The sequence below is a fragment of the Gymnogyps californianus genome, chromosome 2 (assembly GCF_018139145.2).
Source record: "Gymnogyps californianus isolate 813 chromosome 2, ASM1813914v2, whole genome shotgun sequence".
Classification (NCBI taxonomy): Eukaryota; Metazoa; Chordata; class Aves; order Accipitriformes; family Cathartidae; genus Gymnogyps; species Gymnogyps californianus.
In genome coordinates, this window is record NC_059472.1 from 147,172,970 (window position 1) to 147,200,482 (window position 27,513).

General features: G+C 39.0%; 1 protein-coding gene across 3 annotated transcripts in view; it reads right to left on the reverse strand.

The window, feature by feature from the left end:
* Window positions 1-27,513, reverse strand: part of NEBL (nebulette) — a 273,965-nt gene that overhangs the window by 135,312 nt on the left and 111,140 nt on the right. For all 3 annotated transcript variants that reach the window (XM_050892028.1, XM_050892027.1, XM_050892026.1), the window contains exon 4: window positions 9,990-10,097. In XM_050892028.1, the coding sequence (XP_050747985.1) occupies window positions 9,990-10,097 (108 nt within the window). The remainder of the gene's footprint in view (window positions 1-9,989; window positions 10,098-27,513) is intronic.

Genomic DNA, 27,513 nt, shown 5'->3' on the forward strand with positions numbered 1-27,513 from the left:
AATAATACTGAGAGCAGAAAGGGTTAGAAAGCAATGCATGTGTCACTCTAATCTGCTTTTTGGAAAAGTAAACTCTTATCCTCCAAGATCTTTGTAGACAGAAGCAGAAACATTACATGCAAACTTTTGCTACTTCCCCTCTTGTGTTAGGATGGTTAACAACTTTAATCATTACACTTACTACAGTGCTGGCTTTGCCACAACTAATGTATCTACTGACAGGCTAAGGAAATCACAGACATATGTGTTAACATGCAAAAAAAATAACTGAGTGCCACAGAGGACCAGATACCACTGCTGTCAAGGTCAATGAAGTCTGTGAGCATCGTAAGGGTGAGACATTCAAATCTTCAGGGATCAAGATTAAAGATGGTATTAGCTTTAGAAGAAGCAGAGCATCTTGTTCTTCAGCAGGAGGTTTACTGCCTAAGATGCTGCCCTAGCAACTGATGTACAGTACAAAAGTATCAGATAAGACAGAACGAAAAGCTGAAATGATAAGCGGGTAATGGACAATATAGGAAAACAAGGAAATTAGAAATTATCTTTTCCTTGCAAGCATTTAACTACTCAAGGATCTCTAGAGGTGCTAACTCCTGCTTCTTAACTTTTTGGCTAATTAATTTTTTCTCATTCTAAAAGCTTCATTTTAATTAGCTCCCAAGTTGAGCTACTACGAAGAGTTTTTATTTTCATTCTCTTTTTACTGTATGTAAAAAACACTGGCTTCAAAAATATGTACTCATTAAAAATAATGAGTGATTTTGATATTGCCTAAATATATTCAAATGAAACACGAAAAAGAAGTTGATGGGTGTTTGTCATGATTTAGTTGCTTAGTACCACAACAGAAAAAGCCATATATTTAAATATCAGAAACCTTCCAAGTCGATTAAGTCTTGAAGTCACCAGTGTTTAAAGAGAGACTCAAGTCCTTTAGTCAGATGACAGATAGGTGCTTACAACAGTTGCCACAAAACACTTTGTATAGTTGTCTTCATTACAGCTTGGAATTTTTCATTCCATAAACTACAATACAGAGAGGCATGTGCAATACAGTCAACACTGCAGCAAAACGTGAAAATAGCATAACTGTCAATTTATTGCTCACATTTACATAGCTGTTTTAGTCTCCAATTAGGACGTTCAGAGTTTTAAATAAGTACATATTGACCTAGAGGTTCGCTTCTGTACCTGTAACACATGCATCTGTGGACAAGTGACGGTAATTACTGTGGATTAAAACTGAAGTCCATGAAATGTTACGTTACATATTTGAAGATTATGTAGTAGTTTCTTAAATTACTGACGCCTTTCATATAAGCCTTGCCTTGCAATATGAATGTTATATCACAAATAGAAGATGAAACAAGTAAGACAGAAATTTCGATCTTTTTCTTTCGTATCTCCTAAGTAGATATTTCTATTATTTTATTATTATTTTAACCATAAAAAGCCCAAGAGGTATTTTTCTAGACTGGATTGAACATTTTGATCATCGAGAAATAGAGCTTTTTTACTGAATTAAAGTGTATCTCATGTAAAGCAACCCATCAACCCAAATACAGGTTTAACCAAATACAGATTTAACCAAATACAGGTTTGACTTAAAATTTACCAGTGCCAGTGACATAAATGAATACAATGCCTTTGATTCTGGAGTTCCATGACACTGTTATAATGTATCACAAATACAGGTTTTAATTATTTCTTTGTAATGCTCAGCTTTGTTGCTGTTTTCTAAAGAGAAGCATGATAGGACATCTCTATCAAAATATTTAGGTTATCATTTGATTCAGTTCTACTTAAAGTCTACAGTTTTGCAACCAGTTTACAATTAGCATTTATTTCTCATGCATGAGTTGACCCACTTACACAATGCAGTAAATCCATGCCTTTGGGGATTTTTCTGGATGGCTTGTTTTACTTCCACCACACGACTCATTTTATTTTGTCAATATAGTGAGCAAGGTTACAGTCATCCTGTCAAATTTATTTATTTAAATTAGAATCAGAAAGACTATACTATTCCCTGTGGAACTTCACTGAAAACTTTTTGAAACTTTGAGATGTATTTTAACATCATAAAGGCTCTATAACTTTTGTAATCAACTAATTTCATACGAAAGCAGTAATATAGAAGAAAATAAGTAATAGTTACAGTAATTTCTTCTATACTTATGAAATACTTCAGATATACTTCTGAAATCCTAGAAAAAACATAATAAACCACAATAATATAGATCATATTATATTTGCCAAAAAAGGATAGAAAAGAGTTTTTTCTAACCAAGCCTACAAAATAAAGCCAGATGGAATAAGATCGTTTAAGAGGCAGCTATGTAGGCGTCACATCTGCTTGCTTTGACTACCAGAGATCCACTTAACCTAAAATATTTCCCCCTACATCTCTGAGGACAGTTTCAGCTTCACATTTGTGAGGGTTCTTTTGAGGTCACTTACCCATCCTCACTGTGGGGCTGCTGAAAGGGAGCCTTCCCCAAGCAGAAATTGTCCCACAGTCACATGCCATTCAAGTCCAAATAGACTTGTGTCTGACAGACAAGCACTTCAATTTTATACAATTTGCTGACGTGGTGTTTCTCACACACATTAGTAGCTTACCAGAACTTCAGTATAGATTTGGGGTTAGTGTTTCCATGGACCTACCCAAATGCCTATCTGAATTTACACATCTAATGCTATTACAGGCAGTATGGGATATAACAGCTCAAACTCACTAACACCCATTATAAATCCCTATTTTTAATGCTAACAGTTTTTCCAAATGCACTTGCCTCTCTTGGGCAGGAGTTTGTTTTCTAGTTTCTCAGCGGTAAAATGCTTCTGTTCTTTCTAGTGAAGAGCTATGCATCTTTCCACCTGTGTTACAAAAGAAGTAGTCTTCTAATAATGTCACTGATAGACTCTAATGTTTTTCCTGATCTGGACCAGGAAGCTGATCTTCAGCAGGTGAAAAATGTCACCATGTTAGGGATATCTGTTTTACTACCCCCATGGAATATGACCTAATGTGACTGAGTTATACATTGCTGCAAATTGAAAGTCCACCTGCTCAGTAGAACTTTTCCAGTAGTTGAAGTTAACCAAATTGTTCAATTCCACCTGTACTGACAGATTCATACATAATAATTGTAATGAGTATCTGACATTCCAAAAAGTATCCTTCAACTTGGCATTCTGGGGTCTAAAAATACTGTTTCCTCCCACATGTTGGGAGCTATTGTCATGTGTATCACAAGGATTAAGAAAAGGAGACCAGCAAAGAGAATCTGAAAAAGTTATGGGGACAGAAAAAGAAGTCAGCGCCACCCGATGAATCACAAACACACTGCTCTGGATTCTCAGTGATCTTTTCCTCCCCAGCAAAGAGCTGTAAAATTGCCTAGCAAAGGTTGTGCCTCCCTCTACCTCTAATGGAAGGCTAACATAAAAGATAATGGTTTACTCTAGGTGCTACTTACTGGATTAGCTTGAATACTTTAATCTCTGTGCTCTACTTCTTCATGTAAATAAGGACCACATAAAAGGGGATTCCAATATCTCCCCATTTCTTAGACAACTCTGAAAACAATTTCATTCAATACAGTTAAAGAAGTGAGAAAGAAGCTTTGAGGAAAACTCCACAAAGAAGTTACAGGTTGTTTTTACAACATTTTATGGTGTGTGGAATATCATATCGTACAGTAAATAAACAGTAAATGAAAGAAAATATTACAAAGCTGAATGCTTGGTGACTATTGTTGTACACAGGGATCAAAGCAGGAAGAAGTGGACAAAGCAGCATGCCATTAAATAATTTAAGACTTTTTACTGAAAGTCTAGTTAAAGAATTCATATACATAGGGGCTAAATTAACACTGTCTTTTTCTAACTTTGCATAATACTTTGATAATGATCATTAAACAAAGATTTTTCTTTTTTAAGTAGAATACACATTGAGGTTTGAAATGCATTCTCAAAGGTTTCCAGTTGCTCACTTAGCACAAGTTCTATCTAAAATATTATACATTTCCTTAGACTCATCATTTAAGCATATGTTCAGTCATTTTACAAATTTCTGAAAGTTGTACAGTATATGAAAGCTATATAAAAATCTGCAAAAAATACAGTCATTGAAAATTGATGTGATTCTTTTGCTAAGTCATTTCTAAAGCATTTAATAGGACTCTACATTTGAAGGCACAATCATCTCTGCTTACTCAAAATGAGAAGTCAAAAAACTTCAACACAGAAATATTAGAAAGCCAAAGGACCTGGGGCTTCCCAGAATTTCCATTTGTATGTATCTATACAAAGCAAGATTAGAAGATAAATCCAGAAAAGGGACAAGGTTGGACACGACTCTAGTCATGTGTGTTCACTGCACAGGAGCACAGTAGGAACTCCACCTTCTTGCAGAGATACACTTGTATTAGCAATAGGAATGACGTATTCAACCTCCTAGCTTCCAGCCAGAAAAAAATGCTGTTGAACACAACTGGTAGATGCTTAATCACATGAGTAATATGCAGCATATTTGAAATGCGGTTGTGTGGAATTAAGCCTATAGCATACCAAATAATGAGTAGCTCTTGGAGTTGCAGTTCATGTTAAGCTGTCAGAGGAACCAACGGGAGCAGAAGGCAATCGGTACCGTGGCACACTGAGCCTTACACACCTGCTACAGGCACGCAGCACTTCCTACACCGATCAGCAAGTGCTATTCTGTCTATGTTAGTAGACACAGTTGTCATATATGATTAAATGCATATTTTCCAAATGAAACAACAACAACAACAAAATCATGCTTAGGAATATAAAGACAGTCTGATAAAGTGTGAATCACTTCAGAAACAGTGAAAATCCCAGCGTTGCCTAGAACAAGATAAGCTCTTTTCGTATACAATTTAACATGCTTACCCAGTCTCTTCATTGATGTGCCATGGTTGGTTTTGTGAAATGTAGACATTGATGGTGCTGTCAATTTTTCTTGTTCCCTTTCATGCTATTCTTCTCCTTCACTTGAATTCAATGGAGGGAAAAAAGCTCTTCGAGATGAGTATCCGCAGGTTGTACGCTGTGAATCCTACAAATGGAGCTCTGGGCCTTGTTTTTAACATCTTCTCCCGCCAATTTTCTCTGCAATCTGTTTTGGCAATTTAAGAAACCATTTTATGTTTGAGTAAGTAAACAGGTTGAACAACTGTGCCAATAGCTTCCAAATACGGAGCCATGGCTCAATGTCTGTTAGGAACAGTTTCTAATTTCAGATGGGCAGATGTGCACAAGTACAGTAGCAATGTTGTTTATTTCCTCCTTTAGTTGCTACATGAAGACATATTTATGTCACATCTGAGGTAGTACCCAATTCCTTATCATTTGTGTCTTTCTCCAGAAAACAGGTGTTTAGTTGACTCAAATTATGGGGGAAATCCTGTCCTCCGCTGCTTCCCCTGAAGCTGTAGAAACTTAATTGGAGGTAGAATGTGACCCTTGATACTTAAAAAAAAACATGCACCATATTTCATTAAAGACAATGAAGACATAGCCTTTCTCATTCAAATCCACATACACTGCTTTTGAAAATGTTACAAGATTTTCATGCTCTCTCTGAATCCAATACAGGCTTCACTAACTTCAGTGAGGAGTTCAACTCCCAGTATATGGGGGAGACACCCTCATTCCCCAGGGGTGATTCAGTGATCTTCTCTTTACTAACTCTACTGTCCTTCCTAACTTAAGGTCTTCACCAAAATAGCATACCTTGGAAATGTGCTTTGTAAAGCAGATTTAATCTGTTTTCTTATTTTCCTTTTCTACCTTAAGGTATAGTTTTCATTTCATATACAATCCAAACCTCCTGGAAAATGAGTCACATACACATACATGAACTGCATGACTCCATTTTGCTAGCTCTCAAAGGGAAGAAGGGCACAGATGTGCGCTGTTTCTTGCTCCCACATGACTTAAGTTCATAACAGCATGAATGTGGAAGTGAGAATGCTTACACGGTCTCTCAATGTAATGAGGGCAACCACTGTGAAAGCTTCCATGCACCCTTCCAGCCATACAACCAAGCCAGCAACCTCTATTATCCAAGCACTGGCCTTTATCTTAATGAAAGCTTCTCACTCCATCAATTTGTATGGACACCTGTTTTGCTTTATACTTTGCAGACATTTACCAGGACCAGATTTAAGAAAAAGAAACTTATTTCACATAGGATAAAACATGCTTCAAGCCATATATCTAGACATAAAAGTGCAGTGGCAGTAAGCTGCAGCTCATTGCTGCAAACTGCTGAAAGTGTTCCATTTCCCCAAAGGAAATATCATTAGATTGAGTTCCCACTTCTTCATTTAGCCATGTGTCATGATAGATCAATAAATAGGCTTTTGTCATCTTCTTTAATTATTCTGTTCCTTTTGCCACCTTCACTTTTTCCTTGTAAAATCAGTTTACAGTTAGCTTATTGGCAAAATCACCTATAAAAATACGTGGGTTTTTTTTTATTTTGAGAATATTTGCATTCATATTGAAAATCCTCTCAAAGCTCAAGATGGAAAAAAAACACTGCAAGGTCTTTTAACAAAATTAACACATTTCTCTGTGCGAACAGTATAAATTTTGTGTGTATTAACTACGTATTCAAAGCCAAGAAACAGTGACATCTGCAGCAGAAGTGATGGAAATTTTGTATTTGGAATAATTGAAAAAATACTAATAAACTTTTATAATAGTTATATAGACATTTTATAATACTTATAAACATTTTCACACATACTAATTCATAAAATTTATTTAAATTTTAAAATGCCTGCTCAGCCATGCAAAGGGTGCTAAAAATCCTGTAAACTCATCAGTAAAAAAAGCTTAGTTTATGCAGCCTTCCCTACATCAATCTAGACTAGCATGCTAGTATGTGTGGTTTACGCCTTTCACGCTAACTCAATGCTAAGAAGCTGTAACAGTTGTTGTTTGGGGCAGCTGAACCTGAATGTCCCAGAGGGGCTTCGTGATTCTTTCTAACAAGCATGTTGTACATTTGCAGAATTAGGCTTTTAATACTAAAAAACATGAGACACTGAGGTAAATTTCATTCTTTCCTAAGGAACTCCATTCTGGTCCCAATACATCCATCAAGCCACAAAATAAATTCCACAAGTTCGGTCTAAGTCTTCAGAGGCAGGATTGCTGGTGGTAAAATAGCAACCGAAATCCAACCCCCTCCGTCAACCCACTCTCCTCCCACTCCCCCCACTTTTTTCCTCACAAGGTTTATATTGATAGCATAGGAGATTCTTTAAAAAGTCAGAGCACTGTGCTAATATTCATGTATGCTGCAAAACTTAATACCAGGACAAAAAGACAATATTTTACAAAGATTTCTGCTAAATAACATCTATTATCATTGGTTTTATTTTGTTATTTATCTTCATCAAGAACAGCTACACACTTAACTGTGCTCACTTACCCCTTCAATGAAGTTGTTACAATTTTGTTTCAAATAGGGTCTTTGAGAAGTTTCTAATACTTCAAGGTGAAATCAAAACAAAACTGAAAATCAAATATATATATTAGTATTCTTCCATTTTGCTACATATGAAAAATAAAATTATTTTAGAATTATTAAAGTGCTTACCTTTTAATGTCTTGAAACCTTAATTAGATCCTTAGTCCATGATGTATGCTGTTTATCTGATAAATACAGAAACTACTCTGTGTGGAATGCATTTCTATAATACAGGAGTTTTCTAATTAGATTCAAGTTGTGGCCTATGTAGAAATATCCTTCTAGGATATACTGCTATAAATCAAATTATTATTTTAGTGTAAGTGTAAATGAAATGCAACTTCTTTTATCATGCACATTTTAAAATTCCATTTTACCCTTCAAGATTAATTCCTTCTAATAGAGTCCATGACTTGGAATCTCTGTCAGCTACATATATCAAGAAAAGAAAACAACTCTGTATTGTTAAGACTGAATGGAACAACTCTGTATTGTTAAGACTGGATGGAACAAATCTATATTGTTAAGACTGGGTGGTTAGGAATGAAGAGACAGGAGTGGTACATCCAACCACCAAGACAAAAAACCGAAAAAGAAAAAAAAAAAGAAAAACACTTTTCACATTTAAAAAGATATTTCTGGGTCTGAAAAGGCAGGTAGATAGCTTTGGTTCAGGAGCCAGACAGTATCATAAATTGTGCAATAAGATCTCCTGCTAGAAGAGAAACACCCTTGTCCCACTCAAAAATAGAGGTGGGAAGAAAACTCTTTCCCACTTCACAAAACTACTTGCTTGTTTTTATTTTCCCCCTTTCCCACAACAGAAAATGCAATATGCTTTGAACAAGAGAGAAAGAAAGAGTATGCAAGCGAGCTGTGTCATACTATTCTATATTCTGATGTTGAGCGTATGGGAGATCTAATTAAATTTCTTGGCATGCCAATATCCAAAACTGAGTACCATAGGCCTGCTGTAGGGTACTCCTCTCAACCTAACAGAGCAGACTCACGCAAGGGATTAAGTATTCATCAGAGCATTGCTCGTTTCATCTCCTTGATGTGTTCCAGAACTACCCCACACAAAAGAATCACTCTTGCTCGAGGAAGCTATGTAGGTCATGAGAGGACCTAATTTAAGTTCCTGGTCTGAATAAAAAATACAGCTGATTAAAGTCAGGGACTCACTGAAGTTTCCCAGATCCCAAATGGAAGTCTTAATGGCCATGCTTTTTGCCACTCTGAAGAATACATCTTTCTCTCTCACAAACCAGAAATTTCAGTTAGCCCCAGCATTAACATAAGATAAGAGCTTTTGTTCTCATCTTATCTATGCACAAGAGCATCTGCATAGCTCTTAAATTAACTGTCCTCCCCACTGGTCAAGGCTCCAGGAAATAAGCCCCAATTTTTCACCTCAAAGACCAGCTTTGGACATTAAAATCTTAACTAGTGAATGCTTCAGCAAGAACGGTACATCTCCATAGCTATGATAAACTAGTATTTTTAGTGACTCTTTTTCTTCAATAACATCCCAACCTGAAAAAAGTTTTTTCTTTCAAGTAAATAAACTCCATCATTTTCTTCTGATCATACTTACACTGGGTGCCTCTGATGCCATGCTATAATTTTATTACTACAAGGAATGATTTAAAAAAAAGTCACAAAATAATCTATGGAGACAAGTTCTCACAGCAGAAGAATGAGCAGGAGGGAAGCCAGGACAACCTAATGGTATTGACTCTGTATCATTTCTAGCTCCCTCTAGTTCTTACCTATTTCATACATATCATAACTTGCACTACATATCACCCAATATTCCATCATGCAGTGAGTTAAACATGCTACAAGGGAATACAATATAAATAAATAACTTTCCTAGCGAAAACATAAGTCAGGAAAAGTCCCATTTTTAAAAATCCCACTCCTGAAAGCATTCTGCATTCAAGCTCTAAGCTAATGAAACACATGGTTAAGTTCTGCTATTTGCCATTCCTTTCTCATCTTGCAGAACATTGTCTTGCATGTATTTTCTTTTAAAACTCAGTATCAAGATTTTATCTGCTTCTAGGAAACTCCGTCTTGCCAGTTATGCTAATTTTGACAGCCTCTGCTAAAAAAAGACAAAACTTTACATCTTATATAATTTATATAGTTTACATGTAAACAAAAAGTTACAAAAATATTCTTACTTGCTGGTAAATGTATTAAAAAAGCAAAAAGTGTCAAATGATTTTAGTACAGAAAATACTTTGAGCATACTTGCTGAAAGCTGGAGAGGTGAACACACATTGCCCATGTGCTGTACAAGTCCGAGGTATAAAGTTACACACACTTCAAAATCTGACATACACAAATCGGTCACCAAAATCAGATTCTTCACTCTCACAGACTTCCTCAGAAACACCAACAAACACGCCTTTTCTTAGACACACTATTTCGCCATCTACAATCACTTTAGGTGGCAGTCACATACATTACTGATTTGTTCCTGAGTCCTTTTCAGTCTTTGTAACTCCGGCGTATCGGTCACAATACTGAACCCTCTTCCTTTGCTTTCTTCAAAGTCTCTTTTGTATTTTACCTACAGAATAGAAAATACAGAAGAACAGGGTTGTTTTCATTTCCCACAATGTGCCCCTAGCAATGTAGCAATTCTTTTTTACTGTAAATAAAGCACTTGTGAAAGGCTTTCAGCCCTTAAAGGAGAAGCTTGCCTTCATCCACGAACAGAGATAGGCAGCAACCGGACAAAATTCCCCAGTGCCGGAGCAATTGCCTCCTCTGGGGGTGCCATGGGCTCACCTCCGCAGGTACTGTAACTGTGGAAAGATCACTCTCCGTGGTCATTTTATTCTCAGAGCAGTAACCACAGAACTACAGATGCCAACACAGCATCAAGTAAGCACTTATTTTCACACAAAAAATAGCTGTAACTAAATCTGGAGGTCTTCTAATACACAGCTTCACATTTCAGCCTCTCTTCATGATGAGTCTACCAGTCTCTTCCCCGGTTGAAACATAAATTACATGTTAAAAAAATGCTGCATGAAAAGAGTATTTAGGAAGATTGCAAAGTCAAACATTCGTAAGTTAGTGAACGGCTGCCTGTACAAGCTTAATTTGTCCCTCTTGCACATATGCATTAGGATATTGTCTTTAATCAGGTACTCATATATTACCCTTTGACAAGGCCCCCTGCTTTATTCTGTACACAGCAGAGGTGAGTCCATATGTGGTTGTATCCTTTTTCGGACCAGACTATTCAAATCCTACCTTCAAGGTAGGGATATTAGTTTCCTCAGAAGCTTTTTTATAGCTCTCATCACAGTCATTAATCAATCTTCCTATTGCACCCTGGAAAGTAGGAATGGCATTAGCCACACTTCTAGGACAACCTGCAAACTGAGGTGAAAAAGCTTCATTTCCAAAAACATACAGGGGTCTCAGGGTGTTCGCTCTCAGATTCCTAACACTTGAATATGTTCAAATTACGGACTTAAGTTACTTGTATAAATACCCAGTACTCCTGCAAATCAGTCTTGGGGATCTCAATTTCAACATAAAGAAACAACCTGAAATCTGCAAAATCTTAAGTCACTGTTGAGCAACAGACAAAACTCTGTAGCAAAGACAGAGCTGGGACCCATGTCTCCACGGATGGACTCAGTTACCTTATCCATAACAACTTCCTTTTACTTCCTATGTCCCCTGCTTTATTCACTACACACATGCAGATTTTGCAACACATGGGAGAGCAGTAGTACAAAAAGCAGTATTCTCCTTTACACAACTGATAACCAGAAAAAAATCCAGCTTATGCACCAAACTTTTAGTTCAAGGTTGGCTTAGGCTTATTTCACCAGCAAGCACTTCATGTTATGATGGTGATACACAGGAAAAAATACCCCTAGATCACAAAAGTAAAGTTTCACAAGGCTATAGAATACAGTTTGTCCTGCCTATCCTAATCCTCGATGTGTATGTTCATAACCTTTGTTTTTTTCTTTAAATGCAGTTTTAGTGTATATAGTTATCATTGTATATAGGTCACGCATAGGCCCATCATACAAATCCTTGAGACTGCAGTAAATGACCACAGCAACAAACTACCGTTTTTCCTGTGTTCCACCTTTAGAGCTAGCTGAAATTCATACGCAAATGACTGTAGACTTCACACAAGTACATTCTTTTCACACCACCCTGAGACTAAGGAAACAGCTTCCACTCAGGCTTTTGAGGAAAGCATGGGCTGGTGGCCCATGCCTTTCTGTTCATCTCCCCCACGTTCAACCCCTCTGCACCTTTCCTTCCATTTGACCACCATTATCAGGTATCACTTTGTCTCCCTCTGAGTTTCCAAACTAGTCTAGTCTCTCTCTCCATGGCTTCTTGCTAAATCCCAAGGCACTTCAGATACCTTTCTCAAATACGCTTTTTCCACTGCCTATTATCTCCCTTTAATTCTACCAAATGGTTCTTCATCTTCCCACTGACTCTCAGAGGCTTCCTTGAACATACTGGGTGCACATAATATTCCAGGACTGTCTGGTGCTAAGAAAGAGGTCTTATGAGTATATGTAAACTTTCTTTAGTTGAAGTCATACAAAACTTTACCAAATTTGGACAGAATTCCACAGCCAAGGACACGTGCCTAACACAAAAGACTTTCTTCCATCTCAGCAAGCTTCAACTCCTCAGCCCTAAATGCTAAGACAACAGAGCTGTTCAACATCAAAAAAAAAAGCATCAAGAATTTCAAATAAGGGAATAAAAGTTTGTCCTAGTCTCAGCCTTGGAAACAGCTGAGTATTTTGCATAAAAATTCCAAATTTGGCCTGAGGCAGACAGCTGACATGGAAATGTTCAGCCTTACTGCTTAAAGTTTACCAGAATTATGAGCAAGTGAACATACCTTATAATGAGAAATGGGCTCAGCCCTGCCTACAAGAGAGAATACCTATTGTTAGAAAGAGCATTTCCTGTTATTAGTTCCAAATGTACCAGCCATTAATTTCAAATGACCTTTATCCATCTTACAAAGGAACAGAAGAAGAAGAGAGGGAAGGAACTAGATAGTTTTAACTTCACATTATTTTAATCCTTCAGTCAGATAAAAAGGGCTCATATAATAAATCACTTCACAGGAGTTAAGGTTAACTATATCCTTCAGAGCAACTACTCTGAAATCCTAAAAAAAATAAATTATTTAAGATATTAGCAGAGTTAATATATGCATTATTGGATTTTGCTATCTAACTTGAAAATGTAGTTTTAAGTTATAAAAATCACAAAGAAATGTAATGTTTCATGAAGACCACAGCTCAGTGAATTGTGGCCCACTAAAACCAGTAGTTATTATAAGTTCAAAAGAACAAAACCCCTCAGTTTCCAGAAAATGTCAAGATGCCATCAGTCATTCAGAACTTGGATCAAAAAAAAATCCTATTCAGTATCAAGAATGCATATGAATGAAGAGGGGAGAAAACAACTGCTGACTGACCTCCAATTTTAGATAATTTAAAAATTCAAGTTTTTCTTTCCCAGAAGACTTTTAGTTACTACAAAATCAAGGATTAAAACGCAATTTAATTGCTTTAAACAAATTTACAGTAGAAAAGAATATTCTGTATAGGAGCTGTAAATATCACTGTAATGAATGACTTAACTGTGTACCAGGTCTGGCTGGGATGGAGTTAACTTTCCTCATAGCAGCCCATATAGTGCTGTGCTTTGTATTTGTAGCTAGAACAGTGTTGAAAACACACCAATGTTTTGACTATTGCTGAGCAGTGCTTGCACAGCATCAAGGATGTCTCCCCAACCCCACCCAAAGGCCAGTAGGCTGGGAGTGGGTGAGGGGTTGGGAGGTGACACAGCCAGGACAGCTGACTCAAGCTGACCAAAGGGATATTCCATATCATAAAACATCATACTTAGCAATAAAAGCTAAGGAGGAGAGGGGCATTCGTTATTAAGGCATTTGTCGTCTGAAGCAACCACTATGTGTACTGAGGCCCAGGAAGTGGCTGGACATTGCCTGCTGATGGGAAGTAGAGAATAAATCTCTTTTTTTGCTTTGCTTCCATGCGCGGCCTTTGCTTTTTTCCCACTAAACTTGACCCATGAGGGTTTTTTTACTGTATTTTCTCCCTCTGCCCTGCTGAGGAGGGCGAGTGAGAGAGCGGCTTGGTGGGCACCTGGCAGCCAGCCAAGGTCAACCCATGACAAACTGAAACCCTTGAAATTTAGTCTTGAAACGGAAATGTCTATAACCCCTAATGACTGAATCATAAATGCGGTCATTTCCTACAAAGATGCTTTTTAGCAACGCATCACCAAAATCCCAGCCAGTGGTTCGTAATGCCTCCCTCTTGGCTCCAAAATTCAGTGCAGTCTCACAAATGCAGAGCACTCTCAGTGGTGACTGCCTTGAAAAATTGATCCTTTGAAAAACAATGTGTGGCATAAACATTAGAAATAAAACAGTAATAAATCACCATAAATGAAAAGGTTTTAAGTGAAAATACTTCATGAGAAGTAATTCTGCACAGACCCACAGTGAAAGGACTAAGTGATCCAACAGATCTTTAACAAATCAAACTTCTCAGATTCATGACATCAGCAAGATATCTTTGAGAGGCCCAAAGACAGGATTGTGTAAATCCATTCACGAGGTCAGCATGAAGCAGCCAAGGACAGAGGGTCCATCTTACTCTGTACATAAAACCTTATGCTGGAGAAAATGCTGCTTTTTTTTTTTTTTTTTTTGCAGGTATACTTGGTACTTGGCAGCAAAGCCACCTATTAGCAAAACAAGATTAATTTTTCCTGGGAAAAATACACTGAAAATATAAATGGAGCCTAAAAGATTGATTATTCTCTTGGGTTTGTTGGCACCTACCCTTAGTCCAGACTCATTTGCAGTAACAGAAGCATGTATCAGTTGAGCAAACAACACTGGAGTCCAAAAACACCAAACAAAAAAAGGCAGAGCAAGAATTCAACATGGTGGATCCTCACACTCTTATCATCACTGGAGAGCTGTGAATAATGCCAACCTCAGAAACACTCTTCATTCCATCTCTACCTCAAAAAGTTACTTAGCCACTACAAAGCGAATATCAAATCCCGAAAAGCTAAGGCAATGTCAAAGCTGGTTTCCTGTACAGTGCCTTCTCCACTTCCCTGTACAGACCAGGTAGCTATGCCAATAATCTGCTTCCAAATATCCCCTTTTCTTACTCTGACACACTGCATAGCCCCAGACTGTGGCATCATCATGCCTGACGTCCAGCAAGGAAGGAGTAAGTAGGGTAGAATGAGAGGACAGGACCCCTCACACCAGATTCGCCCTGAGAGAAATGTTCACAGACCTACAGTCTTTACCACACCCTGAATATTTATGAATTTGTTTCAGTATGTTGTGTTTGAGGTTTACTCAGAGCCATCTGCTCCTTCTGTGCCCAGCACACACAACTACTTCCCAAAGGTCACCATCTGCTAGTACACTGGTTTTCACAGACTGGCAAGAAATCCTTTCCCACAGTACAGGTCCTAGAGGCGCACCTTGGCAAATATGCCTTTGTTTGGATCTGCTTCTTCCATAGAGCACCTACATCTGTTGATTTTGCCTTGATTTATCTTGCTTCTTACAAACTTAATGGCAAGACAGAGAAAAAATTTATGCTGTAAATTTAGTTTTTATGAACATGACTAAAAAAAAATTTTTACAGGTAAATCAAATGTAAAGAACAATTTCAGACTAAACTCAGTAAGACTTCCTTTTAGTTGACTAATCCCTCTTATGAAGGATCTCTAACATTATTCTGTCTGACAAAGCTAGGTTTCAGTCTTCACGGCATAGTCTGTCTTCTAACGCTACCCATAGCTCTAAATCCTATTCATCTCCTGCTCGTATTAGAGGTCCCATCTAAGACCCAACAACAGTCGGTACCCAATCTGCCCAAGCATTGCTTCTCCTAATGGCAGTAAAGCATGGCCCTCCCACTGTCACTCGATTAGAATTATTGTCCACAGTAAACCTAAACAGCCATCTGGAATGCAGGAACTGGGAATGGCCCACAGGGTAGACTAAACTATATGAATATATATGAACTGGAAGCTACAGGTTGGGCATTCCTTAGGGAAGTCAAGGAGCTATGGACTCCTAAAAGGCCACTGATGAATGAGTTTTGCTGGAACAAGGGACTGCAGGGTTAAAGGTTTCATCTCCTTCATTTTACTGTTCTTAGTCAGCTAAAGGAATCTGCATTAAAAGCAAAAAAAAAAAAATTGTAAGGAGGAAAATAAAACAAAAATCCCCTGAGACTGCATTTTGCAATTTTTTCAAATAGTCTTTAGACTGCACACAGTCATATTTTAGAAATTTTTCCTTTTAATATAGTAAAAAAGCCATTTTCACAACTCGCGGCTCTGAAGCATTCATCGTAATAATTGAAACTTTCTGAGAGAAGAAAGTTTCTCATTCAAAGAGGTTTTAAATCTGAAAAGGCCAGCACTCCAACACTACAAAAAACATTTGCAACTGCAAGGAGTAAAAAGGTTCAAGTGCCATCACTAACATTAAATATACTGTCTTTCTATACACATCATTCAAACATTGGGCAAGTCTGTCTGTGCTACCCTGTAGAGTACGCCTGAGCAAGTGTCCGACCATTTGCAAATCTCTGCACTGTAATTCCCTGAGGATCTTCGCAGTTGTGCCAGGGAACTACTTCTAGCAAACAAAAATCTTGGAATCCACGTCAGAACAGTTAAAATGTTGGATGGGTGCAAATTAAAATGTATAAATAGTAACTCTGGAGATAATGTCTCTATAATGTGGTCTCTTTATATTGAGGATGGTGAGAGTGGCTTACAGAAAAAACACGGACAAAAGCGTTCCAGACCCCGGGATGTGCAGGGACAGGAAACTGGAGGCAGTGAGAGACCAACAATTTCAGAATGAAAAAAAGATGGAGTGCTCCACTTGGATGTATCACAACAGCATGTGAACAGTAGCTGGGATCCAAGTAAAATTACGACTGAAGAGAGGGCGATCTGAGACTGTTTCAACAGGCTTACATCCAAACAAGTCGCCTAGGCTCCACTCCGTCCAAAAGTTATTTCCACTGAAACTACTTAGGTGCTTCTGCCCAAGAAATTATTTTTATGCCACTAAGTATGCTGCTTAAGGCCCTTGCACCTTGTTTTGTTATTGGGCAAAGTGGAAGTCAGTCATATCCTTTTCTATTAAAACATAGCACTAATGTTCTCCAAAGTCTGCACACACAGAGAAGGCTACATAAAGATCAAGCCAGTGGCAGATCAAGCTGTTTTTCCCCTACTTCCACCAGCAATTATCATCCATTCAATTTGTGAAACAAACTTTACATCAACATTTTAGACAGTAAACAAATTCTGTGCAGAACTGCAGCTGAGAAGAGATGAGGTTGCAATCTTCATGTCAGAGAAATACTGTCAGATATTCTGTCCACTCCCTACCACTTGGTATATTCTGTGTTTGAACTACTTTATCTCCAAGGAACAGAAGCCTGAGGAGGTGAAGGATTTCTTACTCTGACACAACAGAAATAGATCTGCCTTTACCATATCTCATCACCAGGCAGAAAATGAAAGATTGATATATATAATCTAAATGCAACCTGATAAATTACCACAAATTTTAATAATACCCTCAAAAATGAAACTAGTGATAGCAAACTCCTCCAAACAGAAAGATAATTATCAGACACCAAGGGGGTAAGGAAAAAAAACCCAACATTTAAATGCCTCATATATAGATTTGCTAAATCCTGGAATATGGTTTTAACTCCAGGGTCTGAACTAAACATACAGTCACTGTCTTGCTGTCCTCTCCATTGGAAAGGAGAATGGTCAGGCAACTACCAGGAAAATTACGAACTCGTGAGCTGTGTGCTCTCAAGGAAGTACGCAGTAAATCACAAGCACATGTGAGCTTGCTCTGCCTACTCTCCAAGGTGGACAGAAAATGCGTAACTGCTGGTTGGCTAGGGCATCAAGACTGAGCTAGTAAGTCCTGCTGAGAGGCAGGATATGTTAGCTCAGACTCAGTGCCATGAAAACCATGGTCATGCAGCCTTTAGTTGGCTCATAGTACTAGCAGAGCTCAGAGGCATCTGCCCACTGGGTACCAGAAAGATATAACCCAAAAATGCACATCCACAGAAAAGACAGGCAGCCACAACAGCAATTCTGGGGGGAACAAAAAAACCCCAAACATTCCCCTCCCTGCAAAAACCCACCAAATAAAAAGCCCAAAAATCTATCTAATAAATCTTCCAAATAACACAAGGGCCATATTGGTCCAAAGAGTGTAGAAAATTCACACAAAGAATCAAGCCAAAAACTGAACTAAACAATACAGCATGGGATGTAAAGAAGATTGACCCCAGAAGGGATGTAAAGAAGACTGACCTCAGCAAACTGTAATACAGACCAAGGGTGCAAGTTGTAGTCATATGTTGCAAAAGGTAACCAAAACAAACACTAACAGCCAGCAGAAGCCAGCACATGACATGTGGGGGGAAAAAAAAAATCTGTAAAACTTTCATGAACAACTGCCAAAAAATCAGGGAACATTCACTGCTGTAGCAGAAGAAAGAGGCTGAAATGAGTCCAACTGAGAGAAAACAGAATGCAGCCCAGAACACAGTGCAAAGGAAAAGGATCTGAAAAATCTAGATTTGAGCAACGCAGATGTGCAGGCATGCAGGCGTTACTGAAAATAATGGGACACAGTGCAATTATACCCCCTGGCCTCCGCTAACAGCTTAGCAAACTTGGGGTCTCTGATGTCTGTCACTCAGATGCCACGTAGCTGGCACCTTACATACCACTCACATTAGTAACTATCCTTATGTTTCATTATCCTACAGCTCCTCTTGTCTACTTCCTTGGTAAGGACATGCCATCTCTTATTCCACGGAGTTAATGGATCATTTGCGTTTAGGTGCTCTTATGGAAGCTCCTTACAACTGTTTATTCTGCCATTTATTGGTTATTTCTTGGAAACTGATCTATCAAGTGGAAGCCTGCAGTGCAACCCTGGTTGCAAAATCCATGCCCATTGTACGCAGTCTGTGCCCCCTTTGCCATATTAGTGTCACAGAAAGAGAGTGATGCACTTGACTCATAAGAGAGAAGCAACAATATACTTTATTAATATAAAGTAGTGAGTTAACAAAGTTCAATAGTAAATGTGACAGTGGTTTAACAAGACTCGATGGCAAGGTACACTTGATTATTTACTGCATAGAGGACAGGGTCAGACAAAACTGTCAGGGAGACCCTCCCACTGAGTCATGAGGTTCAGAGAGGACCCCCTTGTGTTCTAAACTCCTTCTCAGAGGGGAGTCCAGGTGCAGCTGGATCCAGACTTAGTCCCAGACTTGGTCAACGGTTTAAAGGATAGACATCAATCCTGTCTAAAGGATTATATATGCGCAATCAATCCTTTATATCACTTAGCTAAGATTTCAAAGTTTCAGTCTGCTTATTCTCAATTCACTTACCAAGTATCTGACGCAATAAGGATTCTCTCAACCTCGAGGAGCAACCTTGAGAGGCATCCCTACTCAAGGGGAGATCCTGGCATGCAGCCTGCTGCCATGCAGGAGAGCTCAATGGGCCCTGGCCTGTCCACTATTTATGGAGTAAAATGATTGACTTATAGTCATATTTGCATACCAGCCGTATTTCGGTTGGTGCATGCTCAACTAGCCCTCAGCTGTTGAGCAAGATTTATAGCCCTTAGCTATTGTGTTGTTATCTGTCTCCCCAGAGTCCAACTGAAGCTGGATGCAGCCATCATGACTGCCACTGGTGGCTATTGCTTAAGCAGAAAGGGGCGGGGGGGGAGAGCATACTGCCACCATTAGTTATAGATGTCTCATGCAATCAGTTCCTCTGTCTCTGTACAACCAAGGACAGGGAAAAGGGACTACCTATCTTTTCCATTTAACTGTAAGCAGATTCTGAAATCCTTAAAATTCTGCTGCCCTCCAAGTTATCTTTCTGCCACTCAGTAATGAAGATAAAACCCCAAGCTATTGAAGGCACCATGAAGCTACCCTAGTGCTTTGGAAGAAACTTTCTTTCTAAAAGTTGGAAGTAAAAAGGGAAAAAAATACGAAAGTCCATAAAATCAACTTCCAGTAAATGCCTGCAGCTTGGCACCCACAGATTAGTTTTAGTCAAACTCTAGCTAGAACGTGACAGTAAACCCCATTTTTCTGAGACTGTAAATTCTCCATTTTGTTCTTCATTTTAAAGCGGAAAGGAAAGGAAGGTGAATGGAAAATAATACATTTAAGAAAGGCAGTTTCATACCAGAAAATACATAGCAGACAGTTCAGCCTTGTATGTTTAAATTTTCATTTATTTTCAACTCTGAATGTCAGATACTCTTAAAGAAGTTTCAGCTGCAGAGGGCAAAAACACAGAAAATATTGTTTTGTCCCAACTAATATTCCAAAAATTATCAAAAGATAGGTGTTTGTGAAGAGAACTGAATCACTGCAAATGTTAATCTATGGAGTAGTCCGTTAGCTGAATCACTTAGATGGAATAATTTCTTATAGAATTCAGTATGTAGGCAGCCCCCTATAAATGCAAATCTAATATTTACATCATCAGCCTCTCAAATATCATGATAACAACATGCAGAGTGAAACCGTCAGAAACATAGGAAAGTCATACAATTTCAAAATTACAGCCACATGAACTGAGATCAGAAGATGCCAAAGGCCACCAGTAAAATCAGTGTTGCAACCTGGTTCTGACTGGTTCATCCACTCTGATCCTTGAATCATCTGAGTATATGATTTCCAATACCTCCAAATTGTTTGCCTCTACACCTAGAAAATGCTTACACAGGTAATCTACCTCACTAGCAAAGAGGATACAAGCTCATCACCCCAGAGTCCCTGGCTCGAGCTCACACTTCCCCATGCACATCGGGAATTGGTCACCAGCCCTGCCACAACTCAGGCGGAAAGAGACATAGGTTGTCCTAGACTCCTGAAGCTACAAGACCCAAGGGCTACATATCAAAAAATCTTAGCCACATGCTCAAGGGAAAGCACTACAGTAAGAACATGATAGCTTGGGGATAGTTTTACAGTGTTGATGGTAACAGGGAAATTAGGCCATTCCATTTGTCAGTTATCTAAGTAAAATGAGCAATAAAAATACATGCAGTCCCCTCATCCCGCCCCCATCAAAAACATTTGCTGCTCTAACTCTCACTTTAACATCCTTAAACTGAGATCAGATAATTAAATCATCCCCCAAGCCTGGCCTTCAATTTTAGAATCTTCTTCGGGACCCTCAGCTAAAGCTTGTTACAGTTAATAGGAAAATATCAAGTAATTTCAGTTTATCCTTTAATACAGGCATTATCCCAGAGAACTCCTCAGATGGTGATAACTGGCCAGGAACAGTGGGCTCATCAGACAAAAAGCAGATGTCTCTAATACAGACACCTACACACAACCTCATCAACCAACCCGTTTTTACAGTGAGTGGAGAGAAACAGGCATTTTCAGAGAACAACTCAGCTCATCCTGAAGAAGATATTTAAAACATCTTAAAAATACCTATATTTAAAGCATCTTAAAAATACCTTAAAATGTAGAAATACATCTTAAAAATACCTAAAATATCTTTAGGTATCTTAACAAGACATCTAAAGCCAGGTGAAATGAACTCTATCCAGAGTTCCAACACTCCCCATCACGTTGTCTATACATCTCGTGTCATGCTGTATTTTTGTGAGCTGCTTCAAAATAAATTTGTGACCAGTTTCCTAAATCTTCAGAATTCTAGAGCTGCACACGGATGCCAGTACTGAGTTTGATGTGGGATCAGTTTTCAGATGCAGAAACTATCAGCTGCATACAGCACAGTGTTTTTTAAATTGAGAGCTGAATCACCAGACTTTTTTCAAACTGTGCCTGTAGAGCAATATGTAAAACCAAACTAAAAGAGTGGTTATTTACGACGTGCAAAGGAACGAGAAGGGCAAGGTACCCTTTAAATATATCCATTATTCATTCCTACTGAATACACATGACTTCTGCTTCAAACAGTGAGGGATATGTTGTGAGAGATGCCATTCTAATAAAAACAAGACAGGAATGTTAGTACCAGAAGGTTCCCTGCAGGCTAAAAAGTGACAGTTGGCTGGGCTAGGATCAGAGCAAAAAGTGGGGTGTAGCAGCAGGGCCTGCTTACACATGGCAAAAAGCAGAAAGAAAAGGAAGGGTCCACAAATTAGAGAAATTACCCCAGAAATTAACTGAAAACTTTAAAAAACAAAACAAAAAACTGTTTCAGAAAAGGAAGACCAGGCATCCCGAAGGAGCAGACAGGGGCTGTACGTTGCATTTCTTATCAGAGATGTTAGCTAGTAACAATGAGCAGGAGGGGAGGGAGGGATGAGAAAGAGGAGAACAGTTACAAATCACCCCAGTTGTAAAAACTGCTCCCTTTGTTAAATGGCTGTTAGTAGAGAGAAGGTGGGAATTTAAAGAAGGATCTTTGTTATTTAAATGCTATCCTGTGTTGCTTTTTCAAAACTTCCTTAGAATTGTATAATAAAACCAACTATTTTTTAGTTCCAAGCACTAAAGGCCACAGGCTTGGGTTCTGGGTTGTTTTTTTTTCCCTTTACTGACAAGGGAAAACTAGGAGAGAGGTTGTTGCCTCTTATAAAAGAGAGGAATGACAATCCTAAATCTATATACATCCTACCTTCTGATTGCTTTTAGGTTTTGAAAACATCTACACAGATGAGCTTTATCATTACTGTAAAGCCTTCTACTTGTGAAACAAAGTAGACTGATGAAAATAACTTTGTCATAACTTTCAATACTGTTTATTTTTCTTTCTCACCTCTAATAAGCAGGAACTTATCCCTCCCAAGACAACCTAATCTTTTTATTTTAGGGGAGGGAGAGTAGTAGCAGGGATAGTCTGACAGTAATGATACAAACTGTATGTGCCATTTGTAGGCAAGGAAATAGGAGGACTGGCACACAATGTTAAAAAAACTCTGAAAGATGCTGATTTTCTTAGATATGAAATGGTTTGCATATTTTTTAGAGATTTGTTTACCTGGAAGGGATAAGGCTCAGCCTACATTCAGTCAGCAAGCTATGCCCTTTTTAGCATCTCAGGAAACATATCCTACAGGTAAGATGCAACAGGGATTTTGGTCTGCCCTGTTCAATTCACCTGTGCAGGGAGGTATAATCCACAGAAGGCAAATACAGCTTCTGCGAGTAATACAGCCAGCCTGCGCAAATCAAATAGGCTGAAAAAAAGATGCATTTAAATGCACTGAAATGTTCATTAATTGCAGAGAATTTCATCCAAAGCCCACAGGACCTTCATGCGCTGGCATAATAGGAAAAGGCACAACTTCTGGCAATTGCACAATGTGCTTTCCAGCATACTTACTTGAATTACAGAGATTAGATACAAACTTCCCAGATTCCAAACAATGATTGTCCTTTTCCTTGACAATTTTTAATATTTTCTGCTGCGGGGAAATGCAGTTACTCACAGCAGTTAAGTTTGATCCTCGGGTCTCCTGTCAACTTCAATGCACATTCACATATTTTGAGAAATGGTAAATATTGCAAAATTAGTTCTAATATAATACAGAAAAGAAGTTTGAAGACACTGTCTCTTCACAATGGAAAAGCCCCAAAAAGCAACATCCTTGTCACTCCATGCAACTGCCTCTGTAAAGCACATTTGAGTCATTGTGACTTGTTGCTTAAACAGGTTAAATAGGAGTAACTCTGGGCAGGCACTTTATGGGTGTTATTTCCACCAAGGCATTGTTTTTATGTTATTTTCTTATCACAAAGCTTAAACGCACATTGTAAGTCCTGCCTGCTGGAAAGATATGAAGGGGTATCTTCCATTTTCCAAAGGATGGGAAGTTTTGAAAGGAGGCCATGCTGATGTATTTTCCCTGAAAGATCTCCTGCTGCTGAACTGGTCTGTGTGCGCTGTAATGGGACTGTGTCCAACCTACTGTAACCAGCAGGAATATGGACCTCTAGAAACCCAGCTTCAACTAGAGTCAGTGTTTGAAGAGGACTGTTCTGCATGACAGCTTGCAGCCATCTAGAGAGATGACGTTACCAGTGAGGCAATCATTGGTATAGCAATAGTGAAGCTCAAAACCTGCCGAATGAAGGATGACTGCCTCTTCTGACACTTGCAGAACATGCTGGAAACAGGTACATAACGTAAGAGGACAGTGAGCAAAGAAATAGAGACACTGTATGCCCAGCACAAGACAGAGGGCTCCGAGAAGAAAGTTCAGTGTTGCCACAACCACTGTCAGACCACAGCACAGGAAAGGAATCATAAGAAATGAGTAGATACAGGTACATCCTACACACAGCATTACAGACAGCTGTTAACACTGCTGAATACCAAACTTATTATTTCTTTTATTTCCTCATCTGTTTACACCCTTCTCCTGGCTCTTACAGATGGAGTATAAGCTCTTTTCAGGCAGATACTGGGTTTTTTGTGTTGAATTTGTACAGCTCCTAGCACAGCGCGCTAGGACTAGAGCCACTAGATACTGCAGTATCTGGGTATTTGCTGAGAGCTGACATAGTGGCAGCCATTCTCTCTGCCAAAATTCAACCAGGGTGTTCAGACGGACACCTACACTCACTGAGCCACAACGCCCAGGGGTTCACGTCAGTGTCATTCAAGGTATTTGGGGTCTACAAACCAGCAGGGTCCAGGAAATCAGCTACAAAGGCAGAGGAAGGAAGGAGAGAAGGCAGAGAAGGACTGGCAGCAGCAAAGTGAGGAGTTACACTCCATTCCCTGACCCAGACCTGTGTCAATATGGTGTGTTAATGCTGCTTGTCTCAAAGATGTATCAATACTGACACAGGAACTGCCTATACCAGACTTTTGAAATGTGTGAGAAGCACACATTTGAACAGCTCGTCTGTCACTGTGCACATGGTGCAGCTCATATCAGCATACGGCACTGGCATGGGGAGCAGAGCATAGATGCAGTTCGTACCAGAGAAAAAATATTTTTGGTTAGCTTAGTCTAACTCCTGCCACTCAGAGCAAACTGTACACTGTGTGTGCACTATTGTATCCTCAGTCTATGATCATGTCAATCCCAACTCACACTGTCACATCCCTGACAACAGCTTTTTTCAGATTTGGCCCTCAAATCAACAAGGCATCAGATGGCAAGCCGCAGGCTGCTGCATCCAAAATGCCCTGTTCTTCAAGGTGGCTTTCTACTTGTTTGCTACGCACTAGTAATAGCCCAAGGGGTGGGAAAAGCTCCTGGAGGACTCCTGGCAGGTTCACCCTGTTGGATTCTGCTTGCAATGAGAGCTCCTTGTCCCACCCCACCAGGACTGGTGGCTGCAGAGATGGTGGAGCAAGCAGTGGTCAGGGTCAGGCCTTCACCTGCAGCCTCAGAGGCAGCTCAGTGGGGCAAGGTCTGCAAAGCATGTGCCTGAGAGCCGGCAGTGCAGAGCTCAAATGGGAGACGGAGTGGGACAACGGAAAGAGAGAGTGAGATGGAGTTACCCGAGAGAGAACAACAGGGAAGAGAATTGCAAGGATAAACTTAAGAGGGTTTGGGATATTTGTCTGGCTGCATGCAAACATTCTTGGGATCCTCAAAAAATCCTGGACCTGTCTCAGTGATTTTCTAAAGAAAAATGGAGGGGAAAATATATTTGGCATTGCAAGAATACCAGGTGGCTTCACTGTTTGGCAACCATCTGGTCTCAGTTTTCTCTTTGTTAATAGCACCAGCATCAAATGAGACAGAAATAGGAAATGTTAACTATTAAAATATACACAATTAGACAAATAAAAGCTACCATAAAGCAAAGGGAATCCAGCAAATGGATGGCAGTGTTAAACACATGGCAACTCATTAAAAAAAAAACAAAAACCAAACTTAAAGGCAAGGCCATTCTGAATTATACCTAAGTAGCAGTTAATTTAATGCTTGTAATATTACACATGAATTATGATATTTTTGCTAATGGTTTATCATTGTCCTCCCCTCCAGCTCCTCCACAAGCCATATAGCAAAAGAGCTGCAGAAACAGCCAGAAATGTTCAGATTACAAAGAAGGCAACTCAACACAGAAGAGAAAAACTAGAGGAAGGAGGGAAACAGCACTGGGGCCAGAGCTGTAGGTGAGTACAAAGGACCAAACCAAAGACCCACATTTATTGATCTGTCATTTAAAATTAAATTAAAAAGAAACCATATTTGAATTTCACATGGAATTTTTTTGTCAAAGATAGTGGTAACTGCACAAAGCACTTAAGACTTCTCTGAAGTCTCATTGCTTCAAGATAGCTATTACCGTCCCAAACTTAAGATCAGTTTTTACTTTAAAATATGAAGCGTATGCAAGGCTAATTTTTCAAATGGGGAAGAGCAAAGACAATCTGCAGGTTCATTTGCCTCCATGAAAAACTTCGTTTGCACATATGCAGTAGGCAATTACATGACATGTTGCTTTTGCACATTACTAATCTACACCCACAACATATCTAATCACAGTTTTGCAGGCAGAGTTTAAATACTTTGGCACAAAGTGTTTGCTTTTTTATTTTAGAGATGAAATAAACTACCAAGTAGAAACAGAAAAATAACAACTATAGCAAGCAAATCTAATTTGAAAATTGAAGCGGAGAAGCAGTTCAGACACCAAAGACCCTTATGGCCTCTGCCACTTGACTTCATGGTCTTATTCCAGCTGTCAGAGAAAACAATAGATGAAAACATGGCGAGAAGATTGAATATTCTAAAAAAATGCAACTATGTCCCATAAATGCCAACATGTATAATGTAATCATTGCCATCAAAGAATAGCATCCATTTATCATGGTATACATGCAGAAACTTGTCATCACAATCAAATTGTGCACTAAGAAGATTAAACACCGCTCTGCTGTGAGATAACTCTTGACTGGTAACTTGATTTTTTTTTATTTCTTTTGATTAACAACTTCTTTTCACCAGCACTGTATTGGGCATACTTGCTTTGCCCATTTCCACCTGCCAGCTAAATTTCTGACAAATACTTTATCCTCTGAAATTATTAATTACTGGTAAATGTTAACTGAGGCTGTTATTAGTTCAAGCTAATAAGAGGAGTCCTGCTGAACAGAGATCGAAGGACACACCAGGCACACAGTGAGAAAGAACCTCTGATAAACATCAGGAACCCTGAAAATACAGCAGCACTGCCACAGGGCTGCATCCCCGTGGCATCCAAGGGGAATCCAAGTTCAAAACTGGTATCGAGGGCTCTGCACTGGCATCTTTTACCAAATGCACAATGCAGTGTTAATTGGAGCACCACAGCCTCAATACCCTATCTACTCTATTGATACCATGACAAAAATAACTACACTGTGGAAACACTGGTTAACAGGAGACCAATGACCCTGTCTCTTCTCAGCCACCCATCACTTTGCTAAGTGAGTCAAGAATTTAAAATTTAAAGCACAGAAAACACGTGACTAAGTGATGATGTAGAGAGCTCTTCAGAGAAAGAACTGAAAATTACCTGAGAAAACATTCTTGGCATAATCCTACACTTCAAACTAATCTATTAAATTCCATTTCCATTTCTATTACTCTTTGTCCTGGTTTCAGCTGGGATAGAGTTCATTTTCTTCTTAGTAGCTGGTACAGTGCTGTGTTTTGGATTTAGTGTGAGAATAATGCTGATAACACACTGATGTTTTAGTTGTTGCTAAGTAGCGCTTGTCGTAAGTTAAGGATTTTTCAGTGTCCCATGCTCTGCCAGCAAGAAGGTGTGCAAGAGGCTGGGAGGGAGCAGAGCCAGGACAGCTGACCTGAACTAGCCAAAGGGGTATTCCATATCATAGAATGTCATGCTCAGTATATAAACTGG